At 39.9% G+C, this 20,798-nt stretch overlaps 1 protein-coding gene across 4 annotated transcripts in view; it reads left to right on the top strand.

Annotated features, from left to right (window-relative positions):
• The window catches only part of LOC132815107 (intermembrane lipid transfer protein VPS13B-like), a 945,713-nt gene that overhangs the window by 513,954 nt on the left and 410,961 nt on the right, over positions 1 to 20,798 (top strand). For all 4 annotated transcript variants that reach the window (XR_009644627.1, XM_060823876.1, XM_060823877.1 and 1 more), the window contains exon 22: positions 18,132 to 18,256. Coding sequence is in view for 3 of the 4 variants with exons in the window: in XM_060823876.1 (XP_060679859.1) it covers positions 18,132 to 18,256 (125 nt within the window). In the remaining variant the exon portion in view is untranslated. The remainder of the gene's footprint in view (positions 1 to 18,131; positions 18,257 to 20,798) is intronic.

Below are 20,798 nucleotides of genomic sequence, written 5' to 3'. Positions count from 1 at the left end.
AGGTGCTATCTTTTAGATGACAGTTAAACTTATTAAACTAAGGCCCTTTGAAGTGAACTGCACTTTCTTTTATCTTGTGTCCTTTCCTGTCACATTATGACTTTGCATTCTTTACAGACTGGCCGATTAGAAGTCAAAATCAAGGGCAGTCTTCAGGCTACATCTTCACTGTACCCCTACATGTATACATTAATATAGAATACTGCTGTACATGATAATTATTGATGCACTAGGCTCTGATCTTATAGTTACATTATGTAAGGACTAATGTTCTTCGTGTGTTCATGCTCTTGGTATATCAGCCACAGCATGTGCCTGTGAACTAGCATGTCGTCTTCCAGTGTATTCTCAAGACTCAGTGTCCACAATGTGGTATATATATTCAGTGACGTGCAGCTCCTTGAGCTGTTGTAAGGTTCCTTCAATTTTCTCATGTTCTTACACATTTCATTTGGAAAGGAAAAGGAAAGTTAATGTCCAAACCAGTATAATCAAAATTCACTACTGGTCATTACTTCACTGCTGTTTGCTGGAGAATTAGCTGCTCTATTACCTACAGTCAAAAAGTGACTGTACTTGAAATGTGCAGTCAAGTGTTTAAGGATATCCTTAAGTGAAACGTGTCATATGAATGCTTTTTTTAAAATCATTTGTAAGTTTGTGCAGACTGTGAGGTTTTAATGTTGATCTTGCTTGCTCAACCTTAAAAATCCTTTTGATGGGATAGGGGGCTGTATGACATGACATACTCTGAGTACAATGATAAGACCATCATTGTTATACTTTTACAGTGATACAGATATAGCTTATGTAGAGAATTGCCTTGGACTTTGCAGAAATGCATCATATAGGTCTCAGTATAACCAGGCCTGGTTCTTTATGTTTCAAATCAAAATTATAGAAATCCATTTTAACATAAGGACTTGATCAGCCAAAGAACCTGAAAATAGCAAGACTGATTTTTTTCCCTTTAAAAAAATCATTGGTATTATTGCCTAGTCTTACAATAATTTTTGGGCATCTGTGTTGTGTTTAAGGAAATTAAACCCTGTTGTCTGTTTGTGTGAGGGGGGTAAGTTTGGAAAAGCATTGATGTTTATTTATGGAGGAATAGCGTCATGATCAAAGAAAAGTTTTTAAAAAAATATTTTAAACAAAGCTGAAACATGAAAAACATCTGCATCCCAAACATGGTATTAAAGATACTGCATTGGAGTTGGAAGGATAATAAGGAAAATATTTAATTGAGCTGGTTAGCTTGATGTCTCTTTTAAAATAATGCACTGTATTCTGTTACAGTATTTAAGTAAATGTTTAAACATAAAATGTGAATATTATTTGTGTAATGAAAAACTTGAAAAGAATGTATCATAATAGAATGCCCAATTTTGTTTTTGTCAAACTTGTTTGCCATGTTGGTTGATTATGTAAATGTTTGTGGAATCCCTGAGTGGTGTGCAGGAGAATGAGCTGCAAGCGTTTGGATGTTAGCAATGCCATGTAGTCATTACAATGCCAACAACTGAAGAACATCTATTACCAGGATGAAAAACTAAAGAAATCTTTGGAAAGGGAAGTCAAAATACAATGATATGAATCAATAATGAGTAATAGGTTGGTATGGGTCTGATATTTGATGGATTTATCTTCCCTCTTTTTATTTGGCATCATCAAAGTCTGTGTATTTCACACATTAGGCATAATGTGTGATAATAATCGACAAAAATGCCTAATTGCGTAATTGATGAATTTGAATTCATGAGAAGTACCTATTTGTCACTGAGTGACAATTTATAAGCATAGACATAGGTTTTCAGAATGTAACAACAGCAATTTAGTTGAAAGTGGATCAGTTACTCTCACAACTATGAATGAACTGGATTTTATTTTCTGCTGAACAGAGCCCTGTCCTCAGTTTCTGTTTCTTTTTCGACAGCATTGACTCCACTTTTCAATTGGAACCTTCAAGTTTGCTTCCCTTTGAAAGTAGACACTTTCGCACCTTTCCTGAATTTTTTCTCCTAATACCCCTTATTTTGGTTTCATCAACAACCGGGGCTCCTTTGTTATTACCCTATTAGTATTGCATCCAACAGGCCATCATCTAATACTACGGGAATGGTTTGAATCTCGAATGTGATTACACAGACATGTTGGGGCACACTGCTGTCTCAAAGGCACTTTTATATGCAATGTTATTACAAATAGATTTACTCATTACTTACATGGGTCCTTTAACACAATAAAATCTTCAGAGGGGCATTATAAAATAATATGACAATTAATTACATAGGAGTTATAGGGCCCAATGTCTAAAGCTTGGTTAGAGGAAGATTTTAAGGAGTGTCTGAAAGGAAGCAAGCAAGATAGATGAAACAAGGTATTCCAGAGCTTATGGCCTCTCAACATTGTGACTGATGTCAGGACATTTAAAATCAGCTAGCCCGAATTAGCCGAGCACAGATATCTAGGAGGATATAGGATTGGAGGAGATTAGAATTGGGGAGTTAAGGTTGTAAAGAGTTTTTAAAAAATGGATGAGAATTTTAAAATTAAAATGTTGCTTGACCAGCAGCCAATATACTCAGTGAGTACAGAGATAGTAGGGGAATGGCACATATTGAGATTTAAGACATGGATATTTGGAATTTGGATGAACTCAAGCTTATGAATGATGATGCAGTTGGGTGGTGTTTGGAGTGGGAATTTGGGTTTGGAACTTGCATGGAGATAAGTTTGAGATCAGTTATGACCCAAAGGTTGCAATTAAGACTAGTTTAATCTCAGACTATTGCTAGGAAGAAAAGTGGAGCTCATGTTGAGGATCAACTATATTCTCATTAAATCATGGAGAATGCTTGAGGTACTGAATGGTCTGCTGCTTCTCTTAATTGTGGATCATTCCCAAACTTTGGATTTATGCCAAAATACCGAAATCCAAATCTTTAATAAATATCAATGAGATCAGTTGTCCCAGACCAGACTGACATTGGTCATGAACACTGCTGGTTGTCAATGCAGGGTGCAGGAGAGCATGCTAGGAGGCATACCTAAAAATAAGTTGTCGGTTTGGTGAAGATACAGTACCAAACAGCTTGCATGCTAACAATGTAAGCAGCATCTGATATATAGACAAACAATTGGAGAGCCAATAGATGTAAGATTTGCAGTCCTGATCCATGCAGTCATGATTGATGGTGGACAATTGAAACACTAATTGATGAAGAAAAAGGCTACATAAATATTCCCATCCTCAATAATGACAGAGGCCACTACATTAATGCAAAAGGCAAGGCTGAAACATTTGGAAGCATTTTCAGCTGGGCATGCTGAGTGGATGATTATCCATTTCATCCAGCTCCTGATATCTTCATGTGATTGCAAGAGATGGCTGTAGGCACTGGATATGATAAAGGGATCCCGGAGAACATCCTGGGAATAATAATGAAGACATGCACTTATAAACTAGCCATGTCTCTAAACAGTTGTTCAAGTACAGCTACAAAACTGCATCTTTTATTGTGGAAAACTGTCCAGTGTGCCCTGTACACAGAAAATAGGACAAATCCAACCCAGACATTTGTCAGTCTATCCAACCTCAATCATCATCAGAGGGATGAAATGTATGACTGACAATACCGAGAAAACATTTGCCAGGGGTGATCTACTTACTGCTCCTCAGTTTGGGTTCTGTCATTGCCACTCAACTCCTAACCTCATTGTAGCTTTAAGTCCAAATGTAGACTAAACAGCTGAAGTCAAGCAAGGAATTGAGGATGACAGCTCTTCATATCAAGACAAAGTTTGATGTAATATGACATCAAGGAGCCCTAGCAAAATTGGAGTCAATGGGAAGTGTGGAAATTAGTTGGAGTCATCTCCAGCACAGTGGAAAATGGTAGTCATTGTTGACGGACAATTGCCTCTGTAAAAACTTTACTGTATGAGTTCGTCCTGCATTTTGCAGGAAGAATAGAAGAACTGTATATTTTTTAAATGAAGAAAGACTGCAAAAATTTACAGAACAGAAGGATTTGGGAGTTCTCATCCATGAATGACAAAAAGCTAGCATTCAAGTTCCAAAAATATAAGGAAGGCAAATAGAATATTGACAATAATTTCAAAGGGAATGGAATATAAATATAAGGAGGTTTTACTAAAATTATGCAGAGCCTTGGTCAGACAGCAGCTGGAATACTTTGAACAGTTCTGAGAGAGATATATTGGCATTGGAGGCAGTCCAAAGAAAATTCTCTAAGGTGATACCAGATTTTGAGACTGACTTATGAGAAAATGTTTTGTAGATTGAAACTGTACTCGTTGGAATATAGAAAAATGAGGGGTGATCTTATTGAAAAATACATTAAAGTAAATGCAGAGAGGTTGTTTCCCATTGTGGGCGAGGACCAGAGGGCATTATCTCAGATTAAAGGGTCGCACATTTAAAACAGTGATGAGGAAGAACTTCTTAGAGGGTTGTGAATCTGTGAAATTCTTTATCACAGGTTTGTTGAGGTTTGGTGGAATCAGTTATGGAATTGAGTGTTATGGGGAAAAGGTAGGAAAATGTGTTGAGGATTATTAAATCAGCCATAATCTCATTGACTAGTAGAGCAGACTTGATGGGCTGAATGGTCTACTTCTGCTCCTATGTCTTATGGTCTATTTTCATAGTAGTGCAGTAGGTCCAACCATTTTTAGCTGCTTCATCATTGGCTTTCCCTCCCTCATGCGATGAGGGATGCTTGTTATGATTGTGCAATGATCAACACCATTTGCAACTGCTCATTTTATGTCCAGACGCACTAAGCTATATTCAGCATTCAAACTTGGGTTGGTAAGTTAGGCAAGTGACATTTGGAGTTGGCATTTGTGTGGCATTGACCATCTCCAACAAGACAGATTGCAAACATTGTCCCTTGACCATTCAGTGGCATGACCATTGCTCAGTCCCGCAGTATCAACATATGGTTACCATTCATCCAGAAACTGAACTGGACAAACCATATACATATTGTGGCTATAAGAGCAGGGCAGAGGCGAGGAATCCTGTGGTGAGCTACTCAACTTGTAACTTTTCACAGCTTGTCCGCCATCTCCAAGGCCCAAGTTGGGAGTGTGATGGAATATTCTCCTCATGCCGAGATGGGTGTAACTCCAACAGCACACACAGCTCAGCACAATCATGGACAAAGCCCTGTTTGACAGGCACCCTATCTAACACCTTCAATATTCATTCCCTGCACGACTGATACATGGTAACAACAATATTTACCATCTACATGATACACTGCAACAGCTCACCAAGACTTCGTTTTCATCATCTTTCAAGCCTATATCATCCCATACGACAAAAGCAGCAAATACAAGGGTGCACCACCATCTGCAAGGTCCTTTCCAAACAACACAGCATTCTGACTTGGAAATAAATTACTGTTCCTTCATTGTTGCTGGGTCAAAACTTTGAAACTCCTTTCCTAATAACATTGTGGGTGAAAGCATAGACCACGGTGGTTCAAGGAAACAGCTCTCCACCTCCTTTAATGCAATTGAAATGATCAGTATGTGCTGATCTAACCAGTGACATCCACATCATCTGATTCCTAAATTGACTGCCCAATGATCTATCTTATTAGTTTTAGTCTCAGTTACTGATCATGTTAAAATTGGTCCTGGGCGAATAAACCTAATTCATTAGGATTCCAGACAGGATACCTCCATATCGATGTGCTCACAGTTGAGGACAGATGAACTTGCTTCCCCATCTTAATGGATTTGGTTATTATAAGGTTAATTCAAAAGAAATGTCAAACTTACCACTGAGCTAATGTGCTACATAAGAAAAAAAATGCCCAGGATCATCACTCACCATTCTCTGCAGTACATCATCTAGATATTATGCTCTGTAGCCAGTGTGTCTATGGTGGAGTCTGTAGATATCTCATCAGGCAAATGAGTTGCCAATCTATTTGTCTTGTCCTCGATAATGTTAGACTCTTTGAATGATGTTGTAGCTGTAATTCTCTAGGCTGGTGGAGAATATACTATCATAGTCCTGATTTATGTCTTATAGATGGTGGAGAGCCCTTGGAGAGTTTGGAGTCATGCAAATGCTGGCTTGGATCTAGTAGTTGAGCATGTTATTTTTTCTGATTAAAGGTTAGTGAGGAAGCTCCTAGTAAATCTGTCTCTGCTATTTCCCCGTGGATTCTACTGGTCTTTGTCAAAGTTACAGAGTGATTTGCAATACTTCTGTAAAGTTTCAGCCACAGTTTGTTTTAAACAACACCCCAAGGAATGATATTATGGTAATCAGGAGAGTTTCTTTAATATTTAAGGTATGTGAGTAGCTCAGGGGCAGCCAGAACGAAGGGGGTGGGGAGGCTGAATCAGTGACGGAATAAGCCCAGTATAAAGACTAAAGAAGGTAGGGGTAGATGCTATATTAAATGGCACATTGAGCAATATAACATAAAACTGAACACTTCATTTCCAGTGGCAGTTAAAACTGAGATCAAAAATGTCTAGCCCTATGACAATAAATTTGTGGGAGAATGAAGGTGCAGGACAAAACCTCTAGTCATTGTGACTTCAAAGAAAATTTTGAAGACTGATTTTATAGATGCGGAAAGAATTATAGATTCCCTACAGCGTGGAAACATCCATTTTGGCCCAACAAGTCCATACTGATCCTTCGAAGAATATCCCTTCCAGACCCACTCCCCTACCCTATTACTTAACAGTTCCCCTTTCTAATGTAGCTTACCTACACATCCCTGAACATTAAGCACAGCCAATTCAGCTAACCTGCACATCTTTGGACTGTGGGAGGAAACTGGAACACCCAGAGGAAACGCACTCAGACATTGGGAGAATGTGCAAACTCCACACAGTCACCCGAGGCTGGAATTGAACCCAGGTTCCTTGCACCCTGTGGCAGCAGTGCTGACCACCGTGCCACCCTAACCTTTATCAAAGTTATAGAGTGATTTGCAATACTTCTATAAAAGACATTTGGATAGTTACATGAAAGACTAGGAAGGAAAGTACCAAAATGTTAAATGCTGACTAAGAAATTATGACACAACAATCAAAAAGTTGTTTATGATTAAACATGTATTGAAATTAATGTTACTTGTTAAAACAATGGTGACAAATAAATAAAGATCTCAATGTGCTTACGAGTGATTAATAAAAAGCTCAGTGAAGAACCAAGTGCCGTATACTACAGAAGCACATAATTATAATTGAGATCAGGTATTTAACTCTAAACTTCATTGACAAGATCATATTTGAAATGCATTCCGCATCTTTGAACACTATATGTTATAAAAGATACCCTTTTACAGTTACGATGTTTGTAAGACATTTGGTTAATAACATGAATAGGAAAGGTTTGGAGGGATATTGGCAAAATGCAGGCATGTGTGGCTACATGGCAAATTATGAAGGGAATAAATCGGACAGAAACATGGGAATGTTTCCACTGGTGGGTGAAACTAGGACAAGAGAACATAGCCTCAAAATTGGTGGGGTGAGAGCAGATTTTGGATTGAATTAAGAAGGAACTTCTCTACCCAAAGGGTTGTAAAACTATGGAATTCCCTGCCCAGTGAAGTAGTTAAGGCTTCCTCAGTAAATGTTTTTAAAGGTAAGATAGGTAATTTTTTTGAACAGTAAAGAATATTAATGGTTATAGTAAGAGGATGGGTAAGTGAAGCTGAGGCCACAAATAGATCTGCCATGATCTTATTGAACGGCAGAGCAGGCTCAAAGGGCGAGACGGCTTACTCCTGCTCACAGTTCTTTTGACTAGTTTATGAACATGGTCCAACTAGTCCATGCCGACCAAAAAAATCTCTTTCCATGCCGTTTGACTGTATGACTCTAAGTGTTTGAGGAAAAGTAACTTTGATGAGTCATGTGGAAATACTTAGCGTGGAACATGTTCTGTTGACAGAAAAATCAGAGGCAACATGATCTAAGACTTAATATACTTGGAGGTGCAAGAACATTTTACATGGATAACATTACACAAATGTAATCTTGCTGTAGTCATTGATCAAAACATTTCCAGTTTTTATTCTCGATGATCTAGTGACAGCTTCAATGTTTATGGCAGCATGTTCTTTTAAAATATGACTTTGTTACTTTTACAGTTTGTAAGTAGCTGATATGAGAAGAAATTAATCTTCCAATTGTAATGGGACCAGTTTTCCTTATGGAACATACTCTCTTTTCATATTTTTGAGCTGATTGTTGCTTTAGCTAGGCTCCGCACCATCCTCTGCTATTTCTGCCACCTACAAACGGACCCCATCACCGGAGATATATATCCTTCCCCACACCTATCCATTTCCTGTAAAGACTGTTCCCTCTGCGACTCCCACGTCAGGTCCCAACCCACCCTCCACTCCCGGCACCTTCCGCTGCCACCGCAGGAATTTAAAAACCTGTGCCCATACCTCCCCCCTCATCTCCATCCAAGGCCCCAAAGGAGCCTTCCACATTCTTCAAAGTTTCACCTGCACTTGCACATACGTCATTTGCTGTATCCATTGCTCCCGATGCGGTCTCCTCTACATTGGGGAGACTGGATGCCTACTCACAGAGTGCTTCAGAGAACATCTCTGGGTCACCCACACCATACAACCCCACTGCTCCATGGCCGAACACTTCAACTCCCCCTCCCACGCCACCAAAGACATATGCAGGTCCTGGACCACCTCCATCGCCAATCCCTAACCACCCAACGCCTGGAGGAAGAACAACTCATCTTCTGCCTCGGGACCCTCTAACCCCATGGTATCAATGTGGATTTCACTATTTTCCTCATATCCCCTCCCCCCACCTGATCCCAGATCCAACCTTCCAACTCGGACAGGGAGACAGGTCATGAAGACCTGTCCTCCCTGTCCATCTTCCTTACCATCTATCTGCTCCACCTTCCCCTCTGACTTATCGCCATTAGCCCCACCGCCATCCACCTATCGCACTCTCAGCTACCTTCCCCCTAGCCACACCCCCCCTCCCATTTATCTCTCCACCCCCTAGACTCCCAGCCTCATTCCTGATGAAGATTTTTTGTCCCAAATGTCGATTCTCCTGCTCCTGGGATACTGCTGTGCTTTTTCAGCACCATGCTCTCGACTCTAATCTCCAGCATCTGCAATTCCCACTTTCACACATAACTAGGCTCCATTGACTCAAATAGCTTTATTGTGATTTGCTAGCTTTGGACCTTCATTTTTATCAGTTTCTGTTCATCCTTTGAGCTTGGATTTTTCATCAATGCAGAAGATCGCACTGAAAACGTTTATATTAATTTTTATGTCTTAATTGTAGATTTATTTATAGTTATTGTTACCCCAGGCCATGCTGGCTTGCTGCACACTGCAACTGATAGGAAAAATCAGGGTGGACAGAACAGAATGTACATTTGAAAGGAAATCTGTTCAATTTTCCCTACATCTTGGTTGTGTGTATCTTCCCATCCAACTTTCCTCTTCTCACTGCATCCAAGAGATTTAGTTTGCCATGGTAAATGGTCAGGAAGTTCCATTTCAGTAAGTGTAATAATGCATGCTTTGTATAGTATTGAGGGCATAACTCACGGCTCTGAAACTACAATACAGACCACACTTCAGAAATACCTCACTGACTTGCAAAATGCCTTACTGTATCTTGAGCTACTGAAACACAAATCCAAGTTGCATCCTTCATGGAAAAAAAATCAAAACACATAACTTATGACAAGTAATTTTACAAGGAACATATTACTCACATTGGTTAAAAATTAATGTTGTCATGATATCTGGCTTTATGATCCTATTTATAATTATTCAACTGTATCATTGCATTGTTTTGATCTTTCCAACTCAGAGGTATTCTGATATTCTCAATAGTTTATATTTGTTCACAGTTGCCAATTATCTTTGAAAGCTGAAAATGTGTTGCTGGAAAAGTGCAGCAGGTCAGGCAGCATCCAAGGAGCAGGAGAATCGATGTTTTGGGCATGAGCCCTTCTTCAGGATGTGTGCAGCTCCAACAAAACTCCAGAAGCTTGTCACCATCCATTCCTGAAGAAAGGCTCATGCCCAAAATGAGGATTCTCCTGTTCCTTGGATGCTGCCTGACCTGCTGCACTATTCCAGCAACACATTTTCAGCTCTGATCTCCAGCATCTGCAGACCTCACTTTCTCCTAGAATTATCTTTGAAAGCCTCCTTGGCTACTCCAGAAACATTGCAAGGTATTGTTCGACACTAAACTTATTAAAACAAAAGAAGCTGTTATGGAGGAATGTTTTTAAACTCTTCCCAAAGCTCAATGAATAATTGCACGTTCTGAAGTTTGATACTCAAAATTAGAGGCCAGTATTATAATGTGATCAGTTGTGAAAGCTTTTAGATTAGCCTGAGCAATGACATAAGAGGTTTGAGGATGACAGTAGGAAAAGCCACTATCAACCTTGCTTGCAATCGATTTTCCAGTGGCAATGCTGAACATCTGAAACTTTGTTTATTGATTTACTCAGTAGATGTCACTGGCTGGGGCAACATTTATTGCTATTGAGAAGGTAGTGGTGAACTGCATTCTTGAACTGTTGCTGTTCATTTGCTTGAGGTATTCCAGGTGTTCCAACTGGTTTCATTACTTTTTTGAACATTTCGGTCATTGATGCAATTGAATATAGCTACAACTGACAGTAATAGCATTCCAATAGTTCAAGGGACAAAAGGAAAAGAGGAAATAAATACAATAAACATCACAACGAAACAGATGTGACAGAGAAACCAACAGAGTTAAAGACTGCTAAGTACCATGGACCTGGTGGGATACATTCTGGGAAATTAAAGAAATTAGCTACAGAGATAGTGGGTGCAGTGGTGGTAATCTCCTGATGATCCTTAGAGGATTGGAAGCTGCCAGTGTAACATCTTCATTCAAAAAAAACAGAAAACAAAAAGAAACAGGAGGCCAGTTAGCTTAATATCTGCTTTTGGTAAAACGATGAGTCTGTAACGAAGAATGTGATTGTAGAGCATTTCGAAATATTACAAAGCATCAACATGACTTCATGAAGGAGAAATCAATCCTGACAAATTTACTAGAATTCTTTGAGGACGTAACAGGCAAGATAGATAATGGGGAATCAATGCATGTAATATATTTGTATTTTCAGAAGGCATTTTATGAGGGATGTAATTGCATTAGATGCAGGTCAGAGAAGGTTTACTGGACTAATTCCCCACCAGGAGACATGAACATCAACTAGCCACAAAAAGACATGACCCACTATCGCTAGTATCCTTACATACAGATGAGGAAGGAGACTACTTTGAGTGGGACAACACATCTATCCTGGGCCAAGCCAAACAAAGAGAGAGATACGAATTCCTAGAAGCATGGCATTCCAATTGGAATTCTATCAACAAACATCAATTTGGACTCTATCTACCACATTCTGAGAAAAAGAACAGGAAATGCCATTACCAACATGGGAAATGACATCACCGACCCAAGGAAACATAAACACGTAAATAGAAAGCACGGCATAACAGCAGCGCTTTACTGGAGGCTCACAGACGATGTTACCTATTATGGTGGTGAAACATCTGAAAATGAACCTTCCAGCTCAGCGAGCAAACTTACATCCAGAATCTCAACCTGAGCCAGAAATCATCTCAAAACCAACTAACATGACATGAGTCAGAACACAGGTGGAGTACTGTGAATAGTCCCGTTATCTAACGGAAGCTCTACTGGCATTGGAGGCAGTCTAGAAAAGAACAATGCTAGGTATGAAGGGACTGAATTACGAGGAGAAGTTGAGTAGATTAGGTGTGTACTTGTTGGAATTTTGAAGATCGAGAGGCGACTTTATCTTAAGTTACAGGACAGGGTAGATGCAGAGAGGTTGCTTTCCTTGTGGGAGAGTGTAGGACCAGAGAGTATAACCTTAGAGTAAGCGGTTGCACGTTTAAGACAGGGATGACTCTTCTGAGAGGTGTTGGTGAAGCTGTGGAATTCTTTACCACAGAGGGTTGTCGAGGGTAGGTCTTAACTATTTTCAAGGCTGAGGCAGACAGATTTTTGATCAGTAGGGAAACTATTTGTGGTGAAAATGGAGGAAAATGGAATTGTGGATTATCAGATCAGCCATGACCTCATTGAATGATGGAGTAGACTCAATGGGCTGAATTGCCTTCTTCCGTTACTACATCTTATCGTTTTATGGAATGGCTTGCTAGACCATTTCAAGAGGGCAGTTCATCCAAACTGCTTATAGGCTTGGAGTCACATGTGGACCAGATCAGGTGAGGACTGCGGTTTTTTATTCCCTTCCTCCTAGAAAAAAAAGTTGAGATTCAAAGTCACATGAAAATTCTAAGATCGAAATTGACCGATTTGTGTTAGGCCAGGGTAGCAAGGGATGCAGGATGAAGTTCAAATGTAATGAAACGAATGAGTTAAAATGCAAATAAACTAATCTAAGTCAATGATGAGGCAGGCTTGTGATGGTGAACAGCCTACTTCTGCTCCAATGTTTCTTTGGTCAATCAAGTAGCCAAACCACGCCAGCTCAGATTTTCTGACAGCACATATTCCAATCTGTAAACATAGCACAGTGGAACTTTGCCTGTTGACTGCACTTGTGTTGACCCTACCAAAGTTCCTTGTAGTGACGTAATGGAGGGCAAACTCCAAGAATTGTAAGCACATTTCACAGGGATTTTACTTGTCAAGAGGCAGCACACTGCTATAAAATTTAAATGTTAAAATACCCAGGACACTTTTAAAAAAAATCTTGAAAAGTTAGAGCTGGAGAATGATTAAAAAAAAATCATTTGTTGGTTGTGCACTGGAGCACCCAGGTTGAATGGGCTTTATTACTAAGAAGTTTAACAAGAACACCTGGAAAAGTGTAGAGCAATCATCAACCATGGCTGCACAGGGTAGCCTTAATGTTGAAAGGCCAGTGGAACTTGAGCAGGGAAATGGGGGTGACTGCCCTTGACGGCAGCAGTTGATCAAGTGTTGCGCCAAGGAGGACTTAAAAAAACTGGAGTTAGTGGGAACTGGGGAAAGCTGGTTGCAGTCATACACAGCACAAAGGGAACATTGTTGTGATAGTCAACATCATCTCATCCCCAGGATGTTGTTGCAGGAGTTCTCTCAGGGTGGTGTCCTGGACTCAGCCATTGTCAGCTGCTTCCTGGTAACGGCCATCTATTACTCAGTTATTCCCGCCGATTATTCAAAAAGCTCGCAAGGGATAGGACAAATAATTACAGGCCAGTTAGTCTGACCTTGGTTATGGGCAAGTTAGTGAAATAAATTTTGAGAGATAGTATTAAGTATGATTTGGGGAGGCATGGTTTCAGAGAAAGTCACGTCATTTGAATTGAATATTCTGAGGAAATAGCAAGGAACATCCATAACGATAGTACACTAGATACTGTTGACATGGATTTGAATAATTCATTAGACAAGATTCCACATGGCAAACTATTAAGAAAAGTTAAATCCCCTGAGATGTAGGGGAAAGTGGCAAGTTGGATCCAAAATGGTTGACTGATATTTTTGTGAATAGAGAGCAGTTTCCAGTGGTGTTCTACAGTGCTTAGTTTTGGATCCCTTGATTGTCGTGTATATTAATAATTCAGATTGAAATGCGGGAGGGATGGTTGGAAATTTTGCAGACAACACAAAAATTGGCCATGTCAGTGATAGTGAAGAGCATTGCTGTCGACTGCTGAATGATATCAATAGTTGCATTGAGTGGATGGAAAAGTGGCAATTTAAATGCAATCTGGAGAATAGTGAGTAAATGCTTTTGGGGAAGGTGAACAAAGGAAGGGAATACATAATAACTGGGAGGATATTTAGAGTGACAGAGCAATTAGGAGACCTTGGAGTGTACATTCACAGTCCTCTGAAGATGGCAAGTCAAGTAGAAAAGGTGGTAAGGAAAGCAAATGGGATGCATTCCATCATTGGATTAGGTAAGAGCAGAGATGCAGTTAGGCCACAGCTGGATCTATTTGTACAGTTCTGGTCACTACTTTACGATAAGAACTTAATTACTGCTGGAAAAGCACAGAGAACTTTAATTCAGTTTGGAAATTACCGCTATAAGAAAATATTGGATAACCTTTCCCTTAAAACAGAGGGGGCTGAGGGGTGACTTAGTTAAGAGGTAAAAGTGAAAGGTAAAGTTCCCATGGTCCTACCAGACCACAGGGAGGTTCTCTCATTAAAGAGAGATGACAGGTGATGTTTTAACCTGACGGTCGCCATGCCTTATGCAAGTTGAGAAGAAGTCTTTTGTTTTAGTAACCTGAGTTGGTATGGGAATTGATTCCAAGGTATCACATGGCATTGCAAACCAGCTATCCAGCCAACTGAGCTAACTAGCCCCCTTCTTGAGATGTATAAAGTAATGAGGGGTTTGGATTGAGTGGATAGGAAAGACTTGTTTCCTCTACTGAAAAAGTCAGTTTCCAAGGGCACAGATTTAAGGTGGTTGGTAGAAGGACTGGGCGGTTTAAGGAAATTTTCTTTCACCCAGAGATTGGTGAATAACTGGTTGACACAGTCCAATTTAGTGACTGAGGCAGAAACCTCAATTAATTGAAAGTGAAACTAGATCTGCACCTGAAGTGCTGTAACCTGCAAAACAATGGATTGAGTGCTCGTAACTGGGATTAGAATGGGCTGCTAATTTCTTCTGATGGTGCAGACACAATGGTCTCTCTCTGCTGTAATTTCTTTATGGTTATATAAGGTCAGAGGTGGTTCACCGATGGTTGTACAATTGAAAATTTACAGCTCAGGAACAGGCCCTCCTTCCCTCCAATTTTCATCACCTTTTGTGATTCCATGTCCAAATACAGCAGTAGCTGGACAACACTCAGCCTTAGGGCTAATAAGTGGCAAGCACCATTCGCATCACCCAAGAGCCAGAAAATAACCATTTCTAACAGAAGAGCATTCAGTCATTGACTCTTGACTTTCAGTGATACATTGCAGAACCCGACACTATCAAAATTCTGTTGGCTGTCCTCTCCTGCATCCACATGTCAGAAGCAATTTCCTTTAGTTATCTTGATGAGTGCAGCTCCAATGATATTCAAGACACTTAACAACATTCAGTCACTAGCAGCCCATCTGATTTGTCATCACATCCAGCACTTTCAAAATGCATTTCCTCCTCGATTAAAGCACAGTGACAGTATTGGATACTATTTATGCAGGATAAATCACCTGGACCAGATGGATTACACCCCAGAATTCTAAGGGAGATAGTTGAAGAGATAGTGGAAGCATTAGTGGTGATGTTTAGGAATCGCTAGCATCAGGGATCTAACGTGACATCCCTGTTTAATAAGGGAGTAAGGCAAAAGACGGAAAATTACAGACTGATTGGCTTAACCTTGATCATGGGTAAGATCCTGGAATCCATTGTGAAGGTTGAGATTTCTGAATACTTGGAAATGTATGGTAAGATGGGGCAAAGTCAACATGGTTTCATCAAGGGGAGATTGATGAATTCTTTGAGGAAGTAATGAGCAGGTTAGACCAAGAGAGCCAATGGACTTCAAGAAGGCCTTTGACAAGGTGTCACACAGGAGGCTGCTGAGTAAGATAAGGCCCGTGGTGGTAGAGGTCCGGTGCTATCATGGATAGAAGCTTGGCTGTCTGGCAGAAAGCAGAGAGTGGAGATGAAAGGGTCCGTCTCAGGATGGCAGCCAGTGACAAGTGGTGTTCTGCAAGCCTTGGTGTTAGGAGCACAAATTTTCACTTTATACATTAACAATCTTGATGAAGGAACTGAGTATTCTGGCTAAGTTTGCAGAGGTATAAAGATAGGTAGAGGGACAGATAGTATTGAGGAGTTGGAGAGGCTGCAGAAGGATATGGACAGGTTAGGAGAGTGGGCAAAGAAGTGCAGATGGAGTACAATGTGGGGAAGTGTGAGGTCATGCATGTTGGTTGAAAGAATAGAAGACTGGACTATTTTCTAAATAGGGAGTAAATTCAGAAGTCTGTAGTGCAAGGAGACCTGGGAGTTCTACTCTAAGATTCTCTCCAGGTAAACTTGCAGGTTGAGTCAGTAGTTAGGAATGCAAATGCAATTGTATTTATTTTGAGAGGACTTGAATATAAAAGCAAGGGATGTACTTCTGAGGCTCTATAAGGCTGTGGTCAGATGACATTTGGAGTATTGTGTGCAGTTATCTCAAAAATGTGGCACAATGTACTATCCCTGGAGTGTATTCAGAGGAGGTTCACGAGAATGGTGCCAGGAATGAAAAGCTTAACATATGGGGAATGTGTGAGAACTGTGGGTTTATACTCGATAGAGTTTATAAAGATGACGGGGGATCTAATTGAAGCATCCAGAATACTGAATAACCTGGACAGACTTGATGTTGGGACGATGTTTCCATTGGTGGGAGAGACTAGGACCACAGGGCACAGCGTTAGAATAAAGGGAAGACCTTTTAGAACAGAGATGAGGAGAAACTTTTTCATCCAGAGAGTGGTGAATCGATGGAATTCATTGCTGGAGATGGCTGTGGAGGCCAGGTTATTGTGTATATTTAAGACTGAGATAGATAGGTTCTTGATTGTGAAGGGGATCAAGAGTTATGGGCAGAAAGTGGGTGAATGGGGTTGAGAAACTTATCAGCCATGATTGAATGGTGGAGCAGACTCAATGGACTGAACAGCCTATATTTTGCTCCCATGTCTTATGGTCTTATGATCTTATTTACATCTTATTTATTTACATGTGCTGCAGTGACTCACCAAAGTTCTTTTGACAGTACCTTCCAAACCCGTGAGTTCCACCACCTAGCAGAACATAAGGAGCAGATACACCTTCACCTGCAAGTTCACCTCCAAGCTACTCACCACCCTGACTTGGAACTATATCATCATTCCTCCACTGCCACAAGATCAAAATCTGGAACTCGTTAGCTAAGAATGTTGTAGGTGTCCTTCTGCCCCTGTACTGATGCAGTTCAAGAACACAGCTTCCCAACAACTTGGTGGGAATTATGGAAGGACAATAAATGAATGCCACATCCTATATGAATATTCAACACTTTTTGTATATTTGTGGTTAGGGTCCTTTGGTATTTTTTCCTGTTCAAAGTGGAGTATTTCACCATTGTGGAAATTAATGCACATTGAGTGAAAGAGAAATGTTAATCCCTCTGAGAACAGTGGGAATGAAGATTAATTTCACTAATTAGTTCCATGGAAGAGGGCTTTTTGAATCCAGTTTTTGAAAACTTACATCGCTGATGAAATCTGGTTTCTTAATTCACAAAGGATGATCGACTATATCAAAAAGTTAAAGATGACCATTTTCAGCTTGGACATGGTATTTACTGATTGTTCCTAATTAGCTCTAGTTTCCTCAGGAAAAGACCTTTGCTGTTCACCTTATGTAGGCCTCTTATGATTTTATAAACCTCTCTAAGGTCACCCCTCAACCTCCTACACTCCAGTAGAAAAAAATCCAGCCTGTCCACCCTCTCCTTTATAACTCAAACCCTCCAGTCCAGGCAACATCCTGGTAAATCTCTTCTGAATCCTCTCCAATTTAATAATATCCTTCCTATAGCAACAGTACTCCAAAAGTGGCCTCACCAACATCTTGTGCAACCTCAACATGATGTTCCAACTCCTGTTCAGGAATATTATTACACACCTCTGGAACAGGTGGGACTTGAACCTAGTTGAAAATGTGTTGCTGGTTAAAGCACAGCAGGTCAGGCAGCATCCAAGGAATAGGACTTGAACCTAGGCCACTTAGCTGAGAGGTAGGGATACTGCCACTACTTTTCATGAATATATATATTTGTTATGTTACTATGGTTCAGGACTTCTTTTTTACTTATTAACATTCATGAAACTACTTGTGGTTAGGAAAGTAACAGTAAAACTGGAATGAATCCATTTTCAGATGTAATTTTTGAATCTAATTATAATTCAGCATTTTGCAGTGAAGCTTAGAGAGAATTTTAAGGATGTCATTCATATAAAATGAGGGTAATGCTTCCTCACATTGGCTTTTTGTAAATAATTTTCCCTGTCATTTCTTCTTGTTTCAGAATCTCGCCCGTTCTCTGTCCCAATAAAAGTAATGCAAAGCTCTGAAGAATGGAGTAGTCCAGAGGAAAGAATGAAGGAATTCATTGGATTGGTATGGGATGGAGTCAAACGTCTAACGCTTCAGGTAGGTCGTGTCTCTGCTAGGTGCTGATGGTGGGTACTGATGAGCTCCAGTTTATTTTTTAAAAACTTAAGACAGTTTTTTTGTAATGGTTTCATCTGAAAGATTGCTGTCCATAACCTGACTTGTTCATCCTGTTTATCCATCAGACCTATATTCAGTAACCGAGTTTAACTCGAGGCCCAATAATGCCTTGATTTTAAAATTTAGTTCCCTCTATAACCCTTACCCCTCCTCCAGCCTTTTAGCCATCGAACTTATTCCAATTTCAGCTTCTCATGTGGCCTTTGACAGTTGTGCCACCTTGCCTTTTACATCCCTGAATCCCTCCACCTCACTCTTCTCCTTTAAGGTTCTGCTAAAACCTATGTCTTTGACCAAGTGTCTCATAACCTCTCTTAATTTCCCATATAGTGGCTGTGGACAAGACATTTTAGTTTAGTAATGCGCCTTTGGTGCATTTTATTTTTTTTGAAGGAGTTTTTGGGGAAGCAAGTAATTCTGGTAATCCAGAATCCCAGGTTCACGTTCTAGGGAGATGGGTTTGAACCCCACCATAGCAGCTAATGACATTTGAGATTAATTTTAAAACTCTGGAATAAATGGCTAACATCTTGGTGATGATGACCACTATCAGTTGTTGTATAAACCCATCTGGTTCACTAATGCCTTTTAGGAAAGGAAATCCGCTATCCTTACCCGGTCTGGTCTACATGTGATTCCAGATCCACATTAATGTGGTTGTCTCTTAACTGCCCCCTGGATGATTAGGATTGGACAATTAGTGCTGGTCTAGCCAGCAATGCCCATATGCCACTAATGAATATAAAGAAAAGATGAGTGGCTGTTGGTACTGAAAATGTTGTTCGTTGAAAGAAAGCTTAGGTTATCTTGAAATATTTGACATTCAAAGGTTATTATTGTAGACTTGTGCACATCCAAGTAAACTCCTAAAAAGAAATCAAATGCTGAGGAACTCAGCAGGTCTGGCAGCATCTGCAGTGAGAGAAGAAATTAATGTTTTGAGCCCAAGATGATTCCTGTCTTTCAGAGTTGAAGTTTTCTTTCAGAGTTCCAGCATCCACAGTATTTTACTTTCACTTGAGTTTAATACCTACCAATTTCAGCATTTTGAACTATGAGAGTACATTTATGACACGGAGACAGACAGCCAAAGCGATTTAATCTATCAATATATGCCTACACTGTATTCACAACACATTAAAATTAAAATACTTAATTACCCTAGAAATTGCCCAAATGGAAGATAAGCTTCTTCAATCTTTGAAGCTATAATCTTTGGAGTTGTAAATTTCATTTGATTATTGGATTATGCTCATTTGCTTTTCAAGAGAATGCAAACAGTATTGCAGGTTTAGTTAAAAAGCTGAACTCTCAAAGAATGTACAGCTGACCACTGAAAACGTTTAAAATCTGCAACAAAAACAGAAATTGCTGGAGGTCCAGTGACTGGACCCAAAAGGTTATCTCTGCTTTCTCTCCACAGAAAGTAAAGGAAGTCTTTATCTATAACATCTACTAATTGTGCTGCCAGTGTCTAATGCCAGCACTGACACAGGAATCAAATTATATTTGGGCATCTTTATTTACACTTTATTCATTCCAAATGTGGACTCATTCAATAAATGTAAGGCTAGACCCCTATGGATTAGAAACTGGATGGAACCATTATTTGGTGATATGTGAATAATAGCAGGACAAGTTTTTTAGGAGAAATTTCATCATGCAACACTATGTACTAAACATTTTTCATGTTTTATATTCTTGCTGATACATTCATTTCCTTACCAGTAATTATGTAACAATTATAGGATAATGGTATTCTGAGTTTGTTGGTGAACTGGCTTTACTGCTCTCTCTGGGATGCCAGTGCTGCTTTTCTTGATTGTTAGAGTAGTGAGGTTTGCCCTTTCATCATAATATATCCTGGATGTATTAGTGCAGTCCTGTCAATGGTGCTGATTTCAGAATTAGACAGTAATTGGGGCCCCACGTACCCTCTTGGATATATGTTAAAGATCCCATGGCAGTATGTGAAGAAGAGCAATTGAGTCCTTAGAGTATCTTGCCCAGTGATTATCTTTGAAGTAACACCACCAAAAAGCAAAATATAGCAATTTAGGAGCACGAATAGGACATTAGGCCACTTGAGTGTGCTCCAGGATTCAATAAGATCATGGCTGTTATAGTCTCAGCTCCATTTTGCTGTCTGCTTCCCGCAACCCTTGACTCTTTCGTTTGTCAGTAATCCATCTCATTGACCTTGAATAACTTCAATGACCCAGCTTCCAGTGCTTTTTGGGGAAGAGAATTCCACATATTGATGACCCTCTGAGAGAAAAATATTTCTCCTTGTGCCCATGTTTGAAAGGAGATCCCAACTTTAGTAATGCAGCTTAACTCTCAGAACAGCATTAATTGCTACAAGAGAATGCTTCAGTCTTTGTTCAGAGGGAAGAGTTTAAAGTGTGGTAGCCAGTCAGATTAACAGCTCTGTCTAGTACCAGCTGAAAGGTGGTTCATT

This window comes from Hemiscyllium ocellatum, chromosome 4 (genome assembly GCF_020745735.1).
Source record: "Hemiscyllium ocellatum isolate sHemOce1 chromosome 4, sHemOce1.pat.X.cur, whole genome shotgun sequence".
NCBI classification, from domain to species: domain Eukaryota; kingdom Metazoa; phylum Chordata; class Chondrichthyes; order Orectolobiformes; family Hemiscylliidae; genus Hemiscyllium; species Hemiscyllium ocellatum.
Note: the sequence above shows the minus strand (reverse complement) of the source record. Positions and strands in the feature narration are given on the sequence as shown.